At 41.5% G+C, this 13711-nt stretch overlaps 1 protein-coding gene across 5 annotated transcripts in view; it reads left to right on the forward strand.

Moving 5' to 3' along the window:
• Positions 1-13711, forward strand: part of USP33 (ubiquitin specific peptidase 33) — a 407644-nt gene that overhangs the window by 114719 nt on the left and 279214 nt on the right. For all 5 annotated transcript variants that reach the window (XM_085602029.1, XM_085602031.1, XM_085602030.1 and 2 more), the window contains one exon: positions 6357-6459. In XM_085602029.1, coding sequence (XP_085458155.1) covers positions 6357-6459 — 103 coding nt within the window. The remainder of the gene's footprint in view (positions 1-6356; positions 6460-13711) is intronic.

Genomic DNA, 13711 nt, shown 5'->3' on the forward strand with positions numbered 1-13711 from the left:
AAGCGAATTAAGAAAATACAAAGACTTGTTTATTTCAGTACAAATATATAGTTATACACAGTCTAATATTCTTTCTTAAGCAATGAGTACATTTTTTTTCTTGACCACTGTTTCCTGAATTTCAGTTGTAGCATCAAGTCAGCCGACATGCAGTTCGTCCTAAAATAGAGTTTTTCAAGGTTCCTTAGTATGTTGTAATGGTTCGAACAGCTAATGTACACTCGTTTGAGGGAGGTGGGTGAAGCACAGGTCCAACCTGGTATAAGGATTGTTTATAGATCCAGTCAATGGAAAGAATTCACTAGATCTGATGTAAATGCTAAACAGTGTTTATAACGTATTGACACAATTTGTGACGCCTGATTCACATTCAAAACAAACTGTTGATGTTTTTACTCATACCATTGCCTTATATTAGTTAGACAGTTACTTAAAGTGAAATGCAAGTTTAGGGTACCAGAATTTTGGTTGAATTTATAACCCCTAATCTACATTGAAACATACCACAACCGTACTCTTGTAATATCTACACATTCCAAGGTTTTATCTGCTGGGCACCACACCTTCCTTGCCCTGACTGGCCAGAACAAACACATTGAACAAGATGTTTGTCAGATTTATAGCTTTATTTTTCCCCAAACCTGGTAGTTTCCTTAAGTCCTCATCGCTCAGTAAAGTATTCCTGCCAAGACAAGACCAATACCTCTGTTCCTTCTAGTTTCTCGGGTGTTGGGTTACCACTGGTTTTGAGCAGGGATCCACACACTGGACAACCAGGATTGTTTTTGATGAGAGGAGCTTCCATAGAGGATATCTGCAGTATCTGAGCCTGGGGTTGACCGGCACAGAGAGAAATCTACCTGCCCCAGACATTTCTAAAAAGTAGAGACTCGAGGGAAACCAGTGTGATGAATTCCAGCACATTTGATTACCCTGTTTGCCCTATAAATGTCCAAGTATTGGTAAAATAAATTACAATTTATTCACTTTTCTGTGACCGTAAATTTGAACTTTTGCAAAGTCCAGTCATCCAACTTTTCAATGCTCCTGATATGGATGGGTCTATTACGCAAGATGGTAATAAGCCAAAACTTTGACCATGGGAAGATGACAATAAATTTACAAACACATTATCTGATACTGTCCATTATGAGAGGACCACCTCCCATTTGAGGTACTATTTTTATCTATAGAAGTATGGGAATGCTGTGTGGTGGGACTTTTGCTTATCCCTGCATTTTTTGGAATTTTCTGTCACAGAAATGTGAGAGAATTAATATTTATACATTTACACAGCATTTTGGACAAAGTAAAAGTGGTGTTATCCACAAAAAAGACACAACCAAGGGCTCCTCCAGCTGTGTAGGTTTCAGAAATGTTCCAGTTTGGTAGGTTCCCCAGTGACAGCTGGCCCTGGGCCAAAAAAATGCCATAGCTGCCTACATCCCAAAATTCAGCCTAGATTCAAGCTTCTTTCTTGTGCTTAACATGGTGTAGTTCTAGGACCTTTCTTGCGCCAACCCTTGTGGGGTACCATTTTAATTGGGAGGTCCAGCATTCAGAGTACTTAAATGATACCTTATCCCTAATCTGAAATTCACTGGCATATTACAACAATACATCGTTGTAATGAAGAAATAATCCATAGACCAGTGGAGGCTGAAGTGCTTAAGTATTATTCCAAGATAGACTCCCCACCCAACAGGAGACAAATGTGAGGTATGTTATTTCACACCAAACACTTCTAAGCTGACATAAAGTCTTACTTTGAGGATTCCACCTATCAGCAACTTTTCCTGTGACATTCTTAAAAGCAACATGACAGAACCCAGAACTACACCCCCCCCACAGAATAAATAAATAAGTGAAGTACAAAAACTAAATAAACTCAAAACAAATAAGTACAATCTTAATGAGAACAAAAAGTAAAAAAATAATTGAAGGCTAGTGACAATATGATTAACTCATACAAGATACAGGAGTGAAGTCATCTTACATAGTCTTTAGTCATTCTATAAAACAGAGTGGCCTCTGTACAGTTCTACTCTCTTCTTAAACACCTCAATTTTCCATTTCTCCTTTTTCAGAGTCACCCTTTTCCTCACGCCCACCTACCATCACCACCCTACCCAAATTCCAGATGCTGTTATCATTAGTCTTGGCAGCATTGTCAAACAATTTAATGATCTTCAACACCTTGTTACCCTTTACCAATTTACTACTTGTAGTCACGCTATTTTTTTTTATGCCAACATTTTTTTAAGGAAATCCTTGAACATGTACACAATATCACCCCGAATAATGAATTTGGTTTACGTTTCAGCGGTCTATAGTTTTTAGGCATCACCTAGAATTTCACATCTGTTTCGCCCACATGTAGCAATAAAGAGCAAAAATAGGAAATGCCTGTTTGCTTGGACTTTGGACTTTGAAAAAATCCAAACCTTGTTGGACAACTTGCTGGGGACATGCACACCGTTTCATCCTCTCCATTTGGATTGTGAGAGGATGGATCATGTGTCTGTGCCCCTGCAAGGAGTCAGACACTGTCAGGACTTTATTTTATCCGAAGAAAAAAGTCCAGACATCTTGCTCTTTGCAGGGACACTGAGACTTATGTCTTAACCCAAGTAAGGAGCTAGACGTTGGTTGGATTTTTTCTTAGAATTAAAAAAAAAAAAAAACTCCAAAAAGCACCAATACCAGCTATCTACAGTCTGGAGATAGGTGATACGGCCAAACCTTTTATCAGTTCCTGCACTCAAACCCACAGACTAAATGCCCCCACAGCCAGCACTTCACTACCCAGTACGCAACACCCCTGTGGTATTCAGTGAGAGAAGCACACCGTACATAAACCCACAGGTGTACAACCTTTCCACCCCATCCATCTCTCTCTTTGGCCGTGTGCAGCTGGTGGTATGAAACCAGGTCTGGATAGGCCAGGGGGGAGGGGGGTGGAGGGGGAGAGATTGGTCCCTGCACTAAACCTCTGTGGGTGGCCAACTCTTCTACTGTGCACAGCTGTAGGTCATGTGCAGCCTTCTCCCTACTGCACACAGCGTTTGGCTGCGCTCTGGGGCATTGGCTGCAGGCCTGGCCTCTGAACAGGGCTTGTGCCCAAACCAACCCCCACATATCAGGCAGCCAACCGTCTGCTGTGCATGCCCTACAGTCGTGCACAGAAGGGGTTTGGCCATAGGGCCTGGTGTCTGACCAGGCCTTGAGCCCAACCACCTGGAGGCAGCCACTCCCAGCAGTGCTCAGCCATTGACCGTGTACAGCTGGGGGTTCGCTGCAGGTCCTGGCCATCCCTAAGGACCCCAATCCCTCCATGGAAACCCACTATATATTTTACTTATTTATATTTTTTTCTCTGTACTTCAGCAGTACCACAGCTCAAGCTTCACCCCCATTGTATTGTGGGACCATGCAAACATCATCATGAGGAGAAGCTTGCACTGTCCTGTGGTACCATGGGGAAGAAGCTTGAGCGGCAGCCCTTCAGGAGGGTGAGGTATGTGCTAGTACTGTGGAAACAGTGAAAATAATGTGTTTTTTTTATTTAGCCATTCAGGGTGCCTCCACCCATATATTTTCTTTTGGGAGGGGGCGGGAAGGACTTTAGGGCCTTTTAATGTCAGCCTGTAACATTATTCTCTGACTTGCGGCAATCCCATCAGCTTCACTTAGGACTGGTACCAGGCCCACAGTACTAAAAAGGGATGAAAAAGCACCCTTTGCCAATCAGAGGGCTTATTGTTTTAATTTTTGGAAACTCATATCTATAACTGTCCAGATATACCTACTTTTTATGATGATAAATTTTAGGTTTCTTTCGGTATCTCAATTTTTGTCTCTGAAATAGAAGTATTTATATTATAATACAAGAAGGATATGATAAATAACATTAAAAGCGAGTCCACTGTAATGCCCAAACTCTTACAACAGTTATCTGTTCATCAGCATGTCTTTTATCAGATTTCCCTATAAACTCCTGGCACACACATGAGTTGCATTTTGTTAAAGCATTGACTATTCGAACTTTTAAGTAACCTTAATTTCTGGAACTAGGTTCCACAAAGTGATACTTAAGAGTGCCCATTCTGCCTGCTGGCGTACAAACACTGTGTTGGTATACAGAAAGAATACACAATCTACACACATCTAAGGACTCGAATGTAAATGTATTTGGAATGGCAAAAGATTTGAGTTTTGTCATGCTCATGCAGTTAAGGTTTGGCTGGGCGAGTTTTTGGATTTCTCTGGGTTAATGAAAGGATGATCTGTGCAAGGTGCAGTGCCAGACAATAGAACGATTTGAAGATCACTAAGAGGAGTTTGTACATTTCCCTGTTTTGTATTGAAGGCGCGAACAGAACCAGTGACCTAAAGAGGCAGTGGGAGTGACACTGGAAGGCTGAGCAGAGAACAAAGTGAATGACTGAACTTAAGGGGGTGATTACCGACACCCAGTACGGGTTTCGGAAGGGAAAGTTCACAGTGGACCAGTGTCTCAACCTAAATTTAATTAGTGCCAAATACACCATAGCCAAAAAGGGATCATTATTTCTGGCCTTTATGGACCTCTCAGCTGCGTTTGATCGTGTGAATCGCAGCAAATTGTGGGCACTGCTTGGCGATATGGGGATTGACCCCTCACTTATAGGCATACTGCATACTCTTCAATCCGACAACTCAGCCATAGTTAGGTACTCGCCCGCGGGGCATCTAACCAAAAGTTTTGAATGCTCGAGTGGGGTGCGCCAGGGCTGCATTCTTGCACCTTTTTTATTTGTGTTATATATAAACGGGTTGGACTCCACTCTTAGCAGTATTGCGACAGATGTCCCTAGGATAGGCTCACGTAAAGTTCCAGTCCTATTATATGCAGATGATGCTGTTCTCCTGGCTCGTACTCCCTCTGCACTACAAATTTTAATAGATGGTTTTATAACTTTTATGACAAATCTGGACATGTCTACTAATCTCACTAAATCATATGTGATGACGGTAGGGGAGAAACCACGAAGACAACAGAACTTTACAATTGGCACATATGTACTAGGAAACGTACCCATGTTTACTTACTTAGGCATAACCTTTGATGTAAAGCTGAATTTTAAAATAGACGAAAAATGTCTTAACATGTCCAGGATTACAGGGTCCATCAAGGGATATGCCACACGGTTGGGGTACTGGACGCCCGGTCTTATTTTAAAATTGTATAATTCCATTTGCTGTTCAGTGGTTCTATATGGTAGCGAAGTTGGGGGTTTCACAGCAACGTCGAAACTTCAAACTGTGGAAAATAAATATCTGAAAAGCTTGCCCGAGAGTTCCGCCTAGCTCACCTACTTTCAGCATTCACGAGGAGTTGGGGGTCAGCTATATCTCTGACTTGGTGGCCGTCAGACCTCTCCTTTGCTGGCTTAAAATTTGGCTCAATGAAGACTCTGGACTAACAAAATCTGTTTTATTGGACTGCTTGAACTTGGATCATAGCAGCAGAATCCCGTGGCTGCGATACGTCAAAACCACCTTTATGAAGTTGGGACGTGAGGAACTGTACAGTGCACCCGAGACAATTAGGCCCAGCGACAAGGGGAGTATAAAGATCTTGCATTCTAATTTTCTGGTTACCACTCGTGAAAAGGCGGAACTCTTAAAGCGGACTGTGAGAGAACATGCCCTGGTCAAAACAACCACTTGTATAGAACCCTATCTGTCTTTTGTACTTAACCCACATGAAAGATTTTTAATGACCCGTTTTAGATTTGGTCTTATCCACTTTTTATTAGCAGTGCCATAGGGTTTTACTGATATACTTAGTGATAAAGGGCCCTGTGGCTGCGATCATAGATCTCCATAGGATACCCTTCACTTTATATTTTTATGCTCTTTTTATGCCGGGCCAAGGAGACAGTATCTGAAAGATCTGCTCAAGAAACTTAAGTTTAAACATGTAAGGGTGGCATAACTGTTTTTAAAAATGTCTACTGATCACTTTACATTATTCTGTGTTCTAAACTTTTTGAAGGCAGCAATGAGATTACGAAAAACTAGAGGAGTTGTCTATTAATCCATTGTAATGAACTTGAAGATTGTGTATTGCATTGACTGGTTGGGAGGTTCTTCTTTTAAATGTAATGCTCTTATGATTTAATTTTAAATAAAGCTTATTGAACTGAAATTGAATGACTGTTTTACTTTTTCATTGGCTCAAAAACGATGTTGCACTTGTTCACGACTAGGATGATGATCAGGAGGGTATGGTTGCGTTTGCGAAAGTGGGAATAAATCATATTTATAGAATGAATCCAAATGTTGTCTAAACCATGTTTTTCTTTTTTAAGGATTATAAGATGCCTACTGGCCTAACCCTGAAAAATCCTCCAGCTGCAGTGCTCGATGATCTAGATACAGAGGTGGATGAAGAAGATGAGCTTCGTACAAGAGGTAAGTGCACAATTGAAGACTTTATGTTTTTCACTTTAGAGACTGACTCTCAATTTCAAGTCTTCTGCCAGCAAGTTGGCAAGTGAATTCCTGGCACGGTTCTTTTGATTAGTCAACTACTAATATGATGAATTTATTGAATTAACAGTAAAAATGATAGAACCCAATACATACACTGCAGCATTATTTGGGTAGCTTTTACCCACCCCACCCGCCTGGGTGAAAGCACAATTAGAAGGTTTGTGTATGGCTTTGCTAGTGGTGAACCCTTGCTTTTTAGTACGTAAAAATTCAAGGCAAAAGCTCAAAATCTCATCCTAAACACCTAATTTCAGAGTCACTTCGCAGGGGATTACTTTCTTAAGGGCAAGTCCAGATCCCCCCTCAAAGTCTTTTCCATAGAACAACGTTTTTATGCTATTATATTAGTTCAGTCCAAAGGCTTTGGCTAGAGTAATATTCACTCCCCCTACTGAAACTTAAGGAGTTCTGCTTCCATGTAACTTCCAAAGTAAGTGTAAGGATGAGAGTTTAGGAAGACAAATACAGATGTTGACTGTAGGTTTCTCCAGTCACTTCAGCAGCAGCAGGAGGAGATGTACAGTCACTTAAACAGGATGAGATGGGCCTAGTGTGTAGAGCTGCTGACTTTGGAACATGGTGAACCAAGTTTGAATCCAGACCCTAGCTTGACTTCCTGATTTTCCACACCCACCCCTGTAATGTACTCTGATTTTGTTGTGAAGCTCTCTGATGCCCTTGGTGCGATGTTTACACTATTAAAAGAAAAAAAAAAATTCTGTGAATGTGAAAAGAACAAACAATCAGCTCAATGGTTCTTGAAAGATCTATGTGAAGACATAAGAGCATTAACAGGTATCGAACAACTTTGGCACCAAACTCACTTCATGAAGAATCAGACCCTATTATATGTATACAAGAAACACAATGTTGAAGCCAAAAATAATTCCTCAAAGCAGAATTAGACAAAGCCAGCATCCCCCCAAAAACTCTTCTAAATTGTGATACAATCATTATCCAATGCAAATGGCAGAAACAAACCCCTTGAAAAGCAGAAATCTGAAAATCAATTTCGAAATATAAAAATCAAATTCTCCATCACCAGTATCAGAGAGACGAGAAATACTGATTCATCAACGGAAAATCCGAGTCTTAGTCAACGTTTGTAGAAGTCACACTAGAAGACTTAACTAACTTAACTGTGAAAACCAAATGCTCTGTGCACTATGCCAATCCAATCCCAGCCCAGCATCTCTTTTAAAAGAGATGAAGTAGGTGATTTTATCAATTTAGCAGAATCTCATAAATCCCCTACCTATCCCAAGGAAATATCCTAGAGTGCCTGAAAATAGGACATTAAACACCCAGCTCAAAAGAATGAGGGTTTGGGGTTATGAGATGACCTGAGGCAAGTCCAGGCACAAGTCTGCAAATTATTAGAAAGCTGCTTGGACTCAAATCTTAATAGATTCCAAAAAGACTATGATCTATTAGATGTTCTGTATCTGCCTTCAGAGCAGTTTGCAGTACAGAAAATGCCATTCTATAATTATTATAGAACTCCCTTCACATCATGGTCGAGGGTAACTTTTATCTCCTCTTTCTATTTGATATCTCTTTGGCATTGAACAAGGTGAACTATTTCTTATCCTGAGCATACTCAAAGAAGAATGGGTTTACGTGGAACAGTACTAAAATGATTCCCGTAATTCTTGTGAACCATGTTGTGTGTGTCAAATGGGCACATTTGATACCCAGCACAACAAGACTAAATCATGGTGCACGGCTCAATTCTCTCACCAACACTATTCAGCATCCATGTAAAGCCTCTAGCCTGCATGTTAAACCAGCCCAGAATCAATTGCCATTTCTACACTGATGACGTGCAACTCTATATGAAAATATCCTCTCCATTAGAAGTCAAACAGCTACATATACTCAGTAAGATCCAATCCTATATCTCTTTTCACTACTTAAAGCTAATGGCTCTTAATTGAGAACTTTGACTCATTGCTCCTCCGGCTTCGGGACACCTGCAAAATTCGGGATCAAAAAATGTGTTTGATGATTGTGCAAAATCCTCATAGACCTCCATCTTTAACAGCATATTAACAGCCTAGTCAAGGGGGGTCAATTTCAACTAAACTTGCTCCTGAGCCCTCAAACAATTCATAAAAGACCATCACTTTGAACAACTTCTTGAAGCGCTAGTTCTATGAAGTCTAGTTTACTGTACTCCTTACTGGTAGGGATATCCGAATGTCTGCATGCCAACCTCAAAGTAGTCTCTCATGCAGCCGCCAGACTGGTCACAGTTCTTAAAACATGCAACCACATCTCACTCGTTCTAATTACTAAGAAGTGTCTTCCTTTTGAATCACAGGACAATTCAGACTTCTCCTTTTCCAGCATCTCAACTGTTAAATGCCACAAAGTCCCCAGAAGGAGGATCCCCTAAACCTCATCAAGTGCTCGGTCAGTTCTTGTAGTCCTCTGAGTAGAGTACCTCTAAGTCTTCATTGTGCATTCCTAAGAAACATTTAACTTTGCTTTTAATGCTCTCTTCTTTGTCTATTATGCACGGATATGAAAACCAATTTAATTTTTCAAGTAGTTAATTCTCATGATTCCAAATATATCTGAAGTGTTCTGAAGCCAAGGGTTTGGTACAAGCTATGTAAAATCACAAAAATAATTATCTAAAATGTTGCTTAGGTAGCAGTAGGAGAAATGACTTGGATTTTATTTGGACCCATGAATGGTACAGATAGATAAAAGTTCAGAATAGTAATGCACTTAAGTTCTCTACTGGTTTTTAGGACTTAATGATTTTTAGGTTGCTCTTCGTGCAGCAACAGACTTTTATTCCTTTGCCAGCCCACAGCAAATAGTAAAACTTTTGTTAATTATAAAATGATTATTGTAAAAAAATTAAATACTTTATTATTGCACTCCTTATTAAATGATTTGTGGTGCTTCATAACCTTGGCATAAACACCAATTGGCAAATTTGAGCCACCAACTACAGATGAGAAAGACCTACAATAGCTAAAGTGAAAACAGAACGACTAATTAAATTGAGGCTTATTAAACTAAGTACGAAGTCTGATGAACACTGTGAGAAGCTGGCCTGGTATATGATGTTCACTAATGTAAGTGGGTACCTTGCAACAGTCCAGACAACCCTTATTGGGATTTAAGAGGTCTCAGACAACCTTAGAAACCTACCCAAGTGCTAGCTGTGGAGAGCAGCCTTCAGTCTTGAAGGAGTGTAAAGCAGCTTGTTTTACCAGAATGCAATCTTATAGATTAAATGAAGAAGAACCACACAAAGTATTTATAAAAATATGTATTTATTATATTTACAGTATCTCCCACACGGAGAGAGACATAAATCACAGTAAATAGCACAAATACATAATGGGCCCCAGGGGGGGTACCAAACCATATATTAAGAAAGTGGTATAAGAACCACGGATCGAGTCAGGACAATGTCGAGAGGACGTAGAATTGCTGGGGACCCACAGAACGACCCAAGGTAAGTAGATAGGGACCCCACGGCGAGCGAGTGCAGTGTGTGAACACAACCGCGAGCTCCCTACAAGTCTATGTGCAAGTCGAGGTTGGATTTTTTAAGATTAGGGACCCTTGCCAATGGACACTGAAGAAACCTCGTGGAAGACAGAAGATTGGAGAGCCACCCCACTCGTGGATACAGTGATACCCAAGTTACCTATCGCAGGTGAGCTCGTGCCTAGGTGTGAAGTGGGTTCGAAAACCGCTGTCGGACCCAATGGAGGACTTCAGGAAAGTACCGCTACTGGAAGAGGAGAAAGTGTCCGGAGGAATCCAAACGTGGATTCTTGAGGAAGAAAGAAGAATACCTGAAAGCAGAGGGGACAGAGTCTGTCATTCTGGAATTACCAGGAGACTTGGAATACGAATGCCCTCCGATGTCTGGTGCTTCAGGAATTATGTGAATCTCCTTGACTCTGCAGATGTGGGGACCAGGCGACGCAGAGGATGACCAGAGCCGGACACGAGCTGTCCCACAATGGATGTCAAGTGCTGATGGGTCGGTGTCTGGCGGGAGCACCGACAAGCCTTGGCAAGTGCAACCCATGCAGGAAGTCAAGAAGGAGCAAAGCTGGGACCAGCAAGATCCAGGGGACCCACCACAAGTAGGGGAGTCAGGGCAGGCCCCGAGCAATCAGGGGAGCCCAAAAGAAACAATTGTGACTCTCAAGTGGACCCACAGGCCGGAGGCACTGGAGTCGCGAGAAGACCTCAAGCAGCTCACCAAAAGATGCAGGCCACGATGCGGTGAAGATTCTGGTCGCTGGTGGCGCTCGAGGTTGGGTTACTTGAAGTCCGAAGATCTTTTTCCAAAGATGACAACAAGCCTTTGCAAATGCAAAGGGGACGCGGTACTCAGGGGTTTGGTTATTGCAACTCCCACAAGGACTACTGGCCTCAAACTTGGTGAGAGGGTAGAGCAGGCCTCGGGAGCTACGGAAAACCACCACATGTGTTACAGAGCCCACAGAGTCCGGAGGAGCTCAGGATCTGCAGACCGGTCGACATAGTTGCAGTGTCTGCGAATGCAGGAGAGTGACTCCTGCACTCCAAGGGAGATTACTTCGGTAGTCCTTGATGCTTCACAGGCCTTGGAAGGTTCCTGTATGATGCACAGACGATGCAGCAGACTGGAAGGGAGACGAAGTCAGGCCCAAACGAAGTCCAGAGTGCCCAGATGGTAGAAGTGCAATGGTGTCTGATCTGAATCTTATCCCACTGTGAATATAGGAACCTACACTCAGGTAAGCCCTTAAGTACCCTAGGTAAAGGGTTGGGACAATTCAGGGAACCCTCGCAGGGGAGGGTCTGGATGGGGGGGCGGAAGGGTTACTCCCAAGTCCTTTGTCCAGTTTTGTGCCAGAGCTGGAGCCAACGGCTCCCAGGACTGGTTTGAACTGGACTATGCACAGGGACACCAAATGTGCCCTTCATTCAGACTTTCTGGTACTGGCAAGCGCACCCACCTAGCCCTAATACACTAAATCCTGTCTGTGAGGTGGTCACACCTCCCGGTGACAGGATGACTATTGTTCTACCTTCCTCTGCTCGAACTTGGCTCAGCAGCAGTAGGGCAAAAATGTGTTTCTGGGCGGCAGCAACCATTTTGTGCTGTCCGGGGCAAGAATACATAAAGGGGTAAACCCAATGGTACTGGGACCTGGGTAGCTAACAGTACACTATAGAGTGGTCCCAGCAAACAATATTTGAAATAGACAATAAAAACATTAAATACATACATCAAAATTCATTTGCATACATATTAAGTGCCCAAAAGGACGGGAAAGAAAAAGGAAGGAGTTGGGTGATTTTCGTGAGGATAAAAGAGTGTCAAGGAAATCGTGTAAGCAAATAATGCCAGGTTCAAGCTACCAAAGAAATCAATTATGGCCCAATTGTTTCGCCAAAAATACAAATACTGTTCATATAACTCGATAGCTAGACCATACAAAGGAAACACAGTCACAAAGTCTCTGTTGATCCAAATGGCTAGCTCAAGGGACAGAATGCTTTTGGGCACTTAATATGTATGCAATTGAATTTTGATGTATGTATTAATGGAATTCTTTGAATGTAGCAGTGTGATTAAATAACACTTGCTGCCTATCATACATTGTTGTCAATTCTGTGTGATTACAACGTTTTTATTGTCTATTTCAAATATTGTTTGCTGGGACCACTCTATAGTGTACTGCCCGGGGCAAGAAGGCTGGTACTGGGATTATGATTCCAACATGTTTGATACCAAACATGATAGTATTCTTTGCAGCCATTTGAGATGGTCATCGGGTAATTACATGGTACCCCTCTATATAGTATATGGCTGCTTCACTGACAACCCTGGAGAATGGACTCCTTAGGCTACAGGGGTGTCCTGCTCATGCAGGGGCACCCTCTTACATAGAACCAAGCAATCTTCCTTCAGGATTACAAAGGCATGCTATAGGGGTGACTTATAGGTTTTAAGTGCAATGACCCTTAGATATAGTAAACCTATATCTTTAGTAAGTGGCGCATGCACTAATTTGCACAGGCTGCAATGGCAGGCCTGTAGTTCCATTTTGAATGGTCTCTCATGGGTGGGATAATACATGCTTCAGCCCATGGGAGGACTCTGGGGTACCTATGCCCTGGGTACCATATACTAGGGACTTATAAGGGTACCCAAGTATACAATCTGGGATGCACGCAAGTGCTGAACACAATTATTTAGGGAGAAAGCAGATAGACTGGGGTCCTGATTAGCAGGATCCCAGTCAGTCTAGTCAAAAACAAGCATATCACCAGGCAAAAAGTGGGGGTAACCATGCAGAAGGATCCTAACTTCCTACAAACAACTTTATACCGTTAACATCAAACTAAAATGAAACTTTCAAAACATCTGTTTGAATATACTCAGTCAGCATACACAAATATACTCTTCAGGCCATTGTATTTTGTGCTTGATTCATTCTGGCAGTGAAAGCAGTTAATTTCCATAATATTACAGGAATATTCAGTTTTGGCTATCACCCTTTTACGCTAATTACCATTTTAACTTTAATGAACCACTTGTAACTTCTAGTTATGCATTATCAAACCTTTTTATCAGTTTCAAATTTAATATCTGATATTTACTTAATTTGGTGTCCATGCTTAAACACCTTTATAAAATGATTGTATTTGGGGGTAAGCTGACACTTTACCCTTTAATATGCATGCCTTGAAAAGGTGTTGTGGATACCACCACTGGTTTTATGGAGTGCTGCACTAGCTCCATTTAAAGTATGCTGTGTCATATCCATGGTAATTGATAGAAATGCTGATGTTATTTGTTTTTTTAATACCTGTAGGAAAGAAATCATAGTACACTTGTTTGGTCTTTAAAGCTACATCACAATCTAGATTAACAGAACAAAGCTCATTAAACTGTTTTAACAAGACAGAGCGGTTGGATTTTAAGATTTCCGTAAAAGTCTTGAACATACAACATTGGTGTAAATGTACAAGTTATCTTTTGAATGTTTGTTTGACAAGACAATTGTAAGTAGAGTGTAAATGAAAAATTATCAGCTCTTTAATAATGGGGAAACCCTGACTTATGGTCCTGCTGACATTTAGTCCCACAGTTTGAAAGATTATTAGTCTCAATTGCTATTGAACACGAGCAGATTCT

Source organism: Triturus cristatus, chromosome 4_2 (assembly GCF_964204655.1).
Source record: "Triturus cristatus chromosome 4_2, aTriCri1.1, whole genome shotgun sequence".
NCBI lineage: Eukaryota > Metazoa > Chordata > Amphibia > Caudata > Salamandridae > Triturus > Triturus cristatus.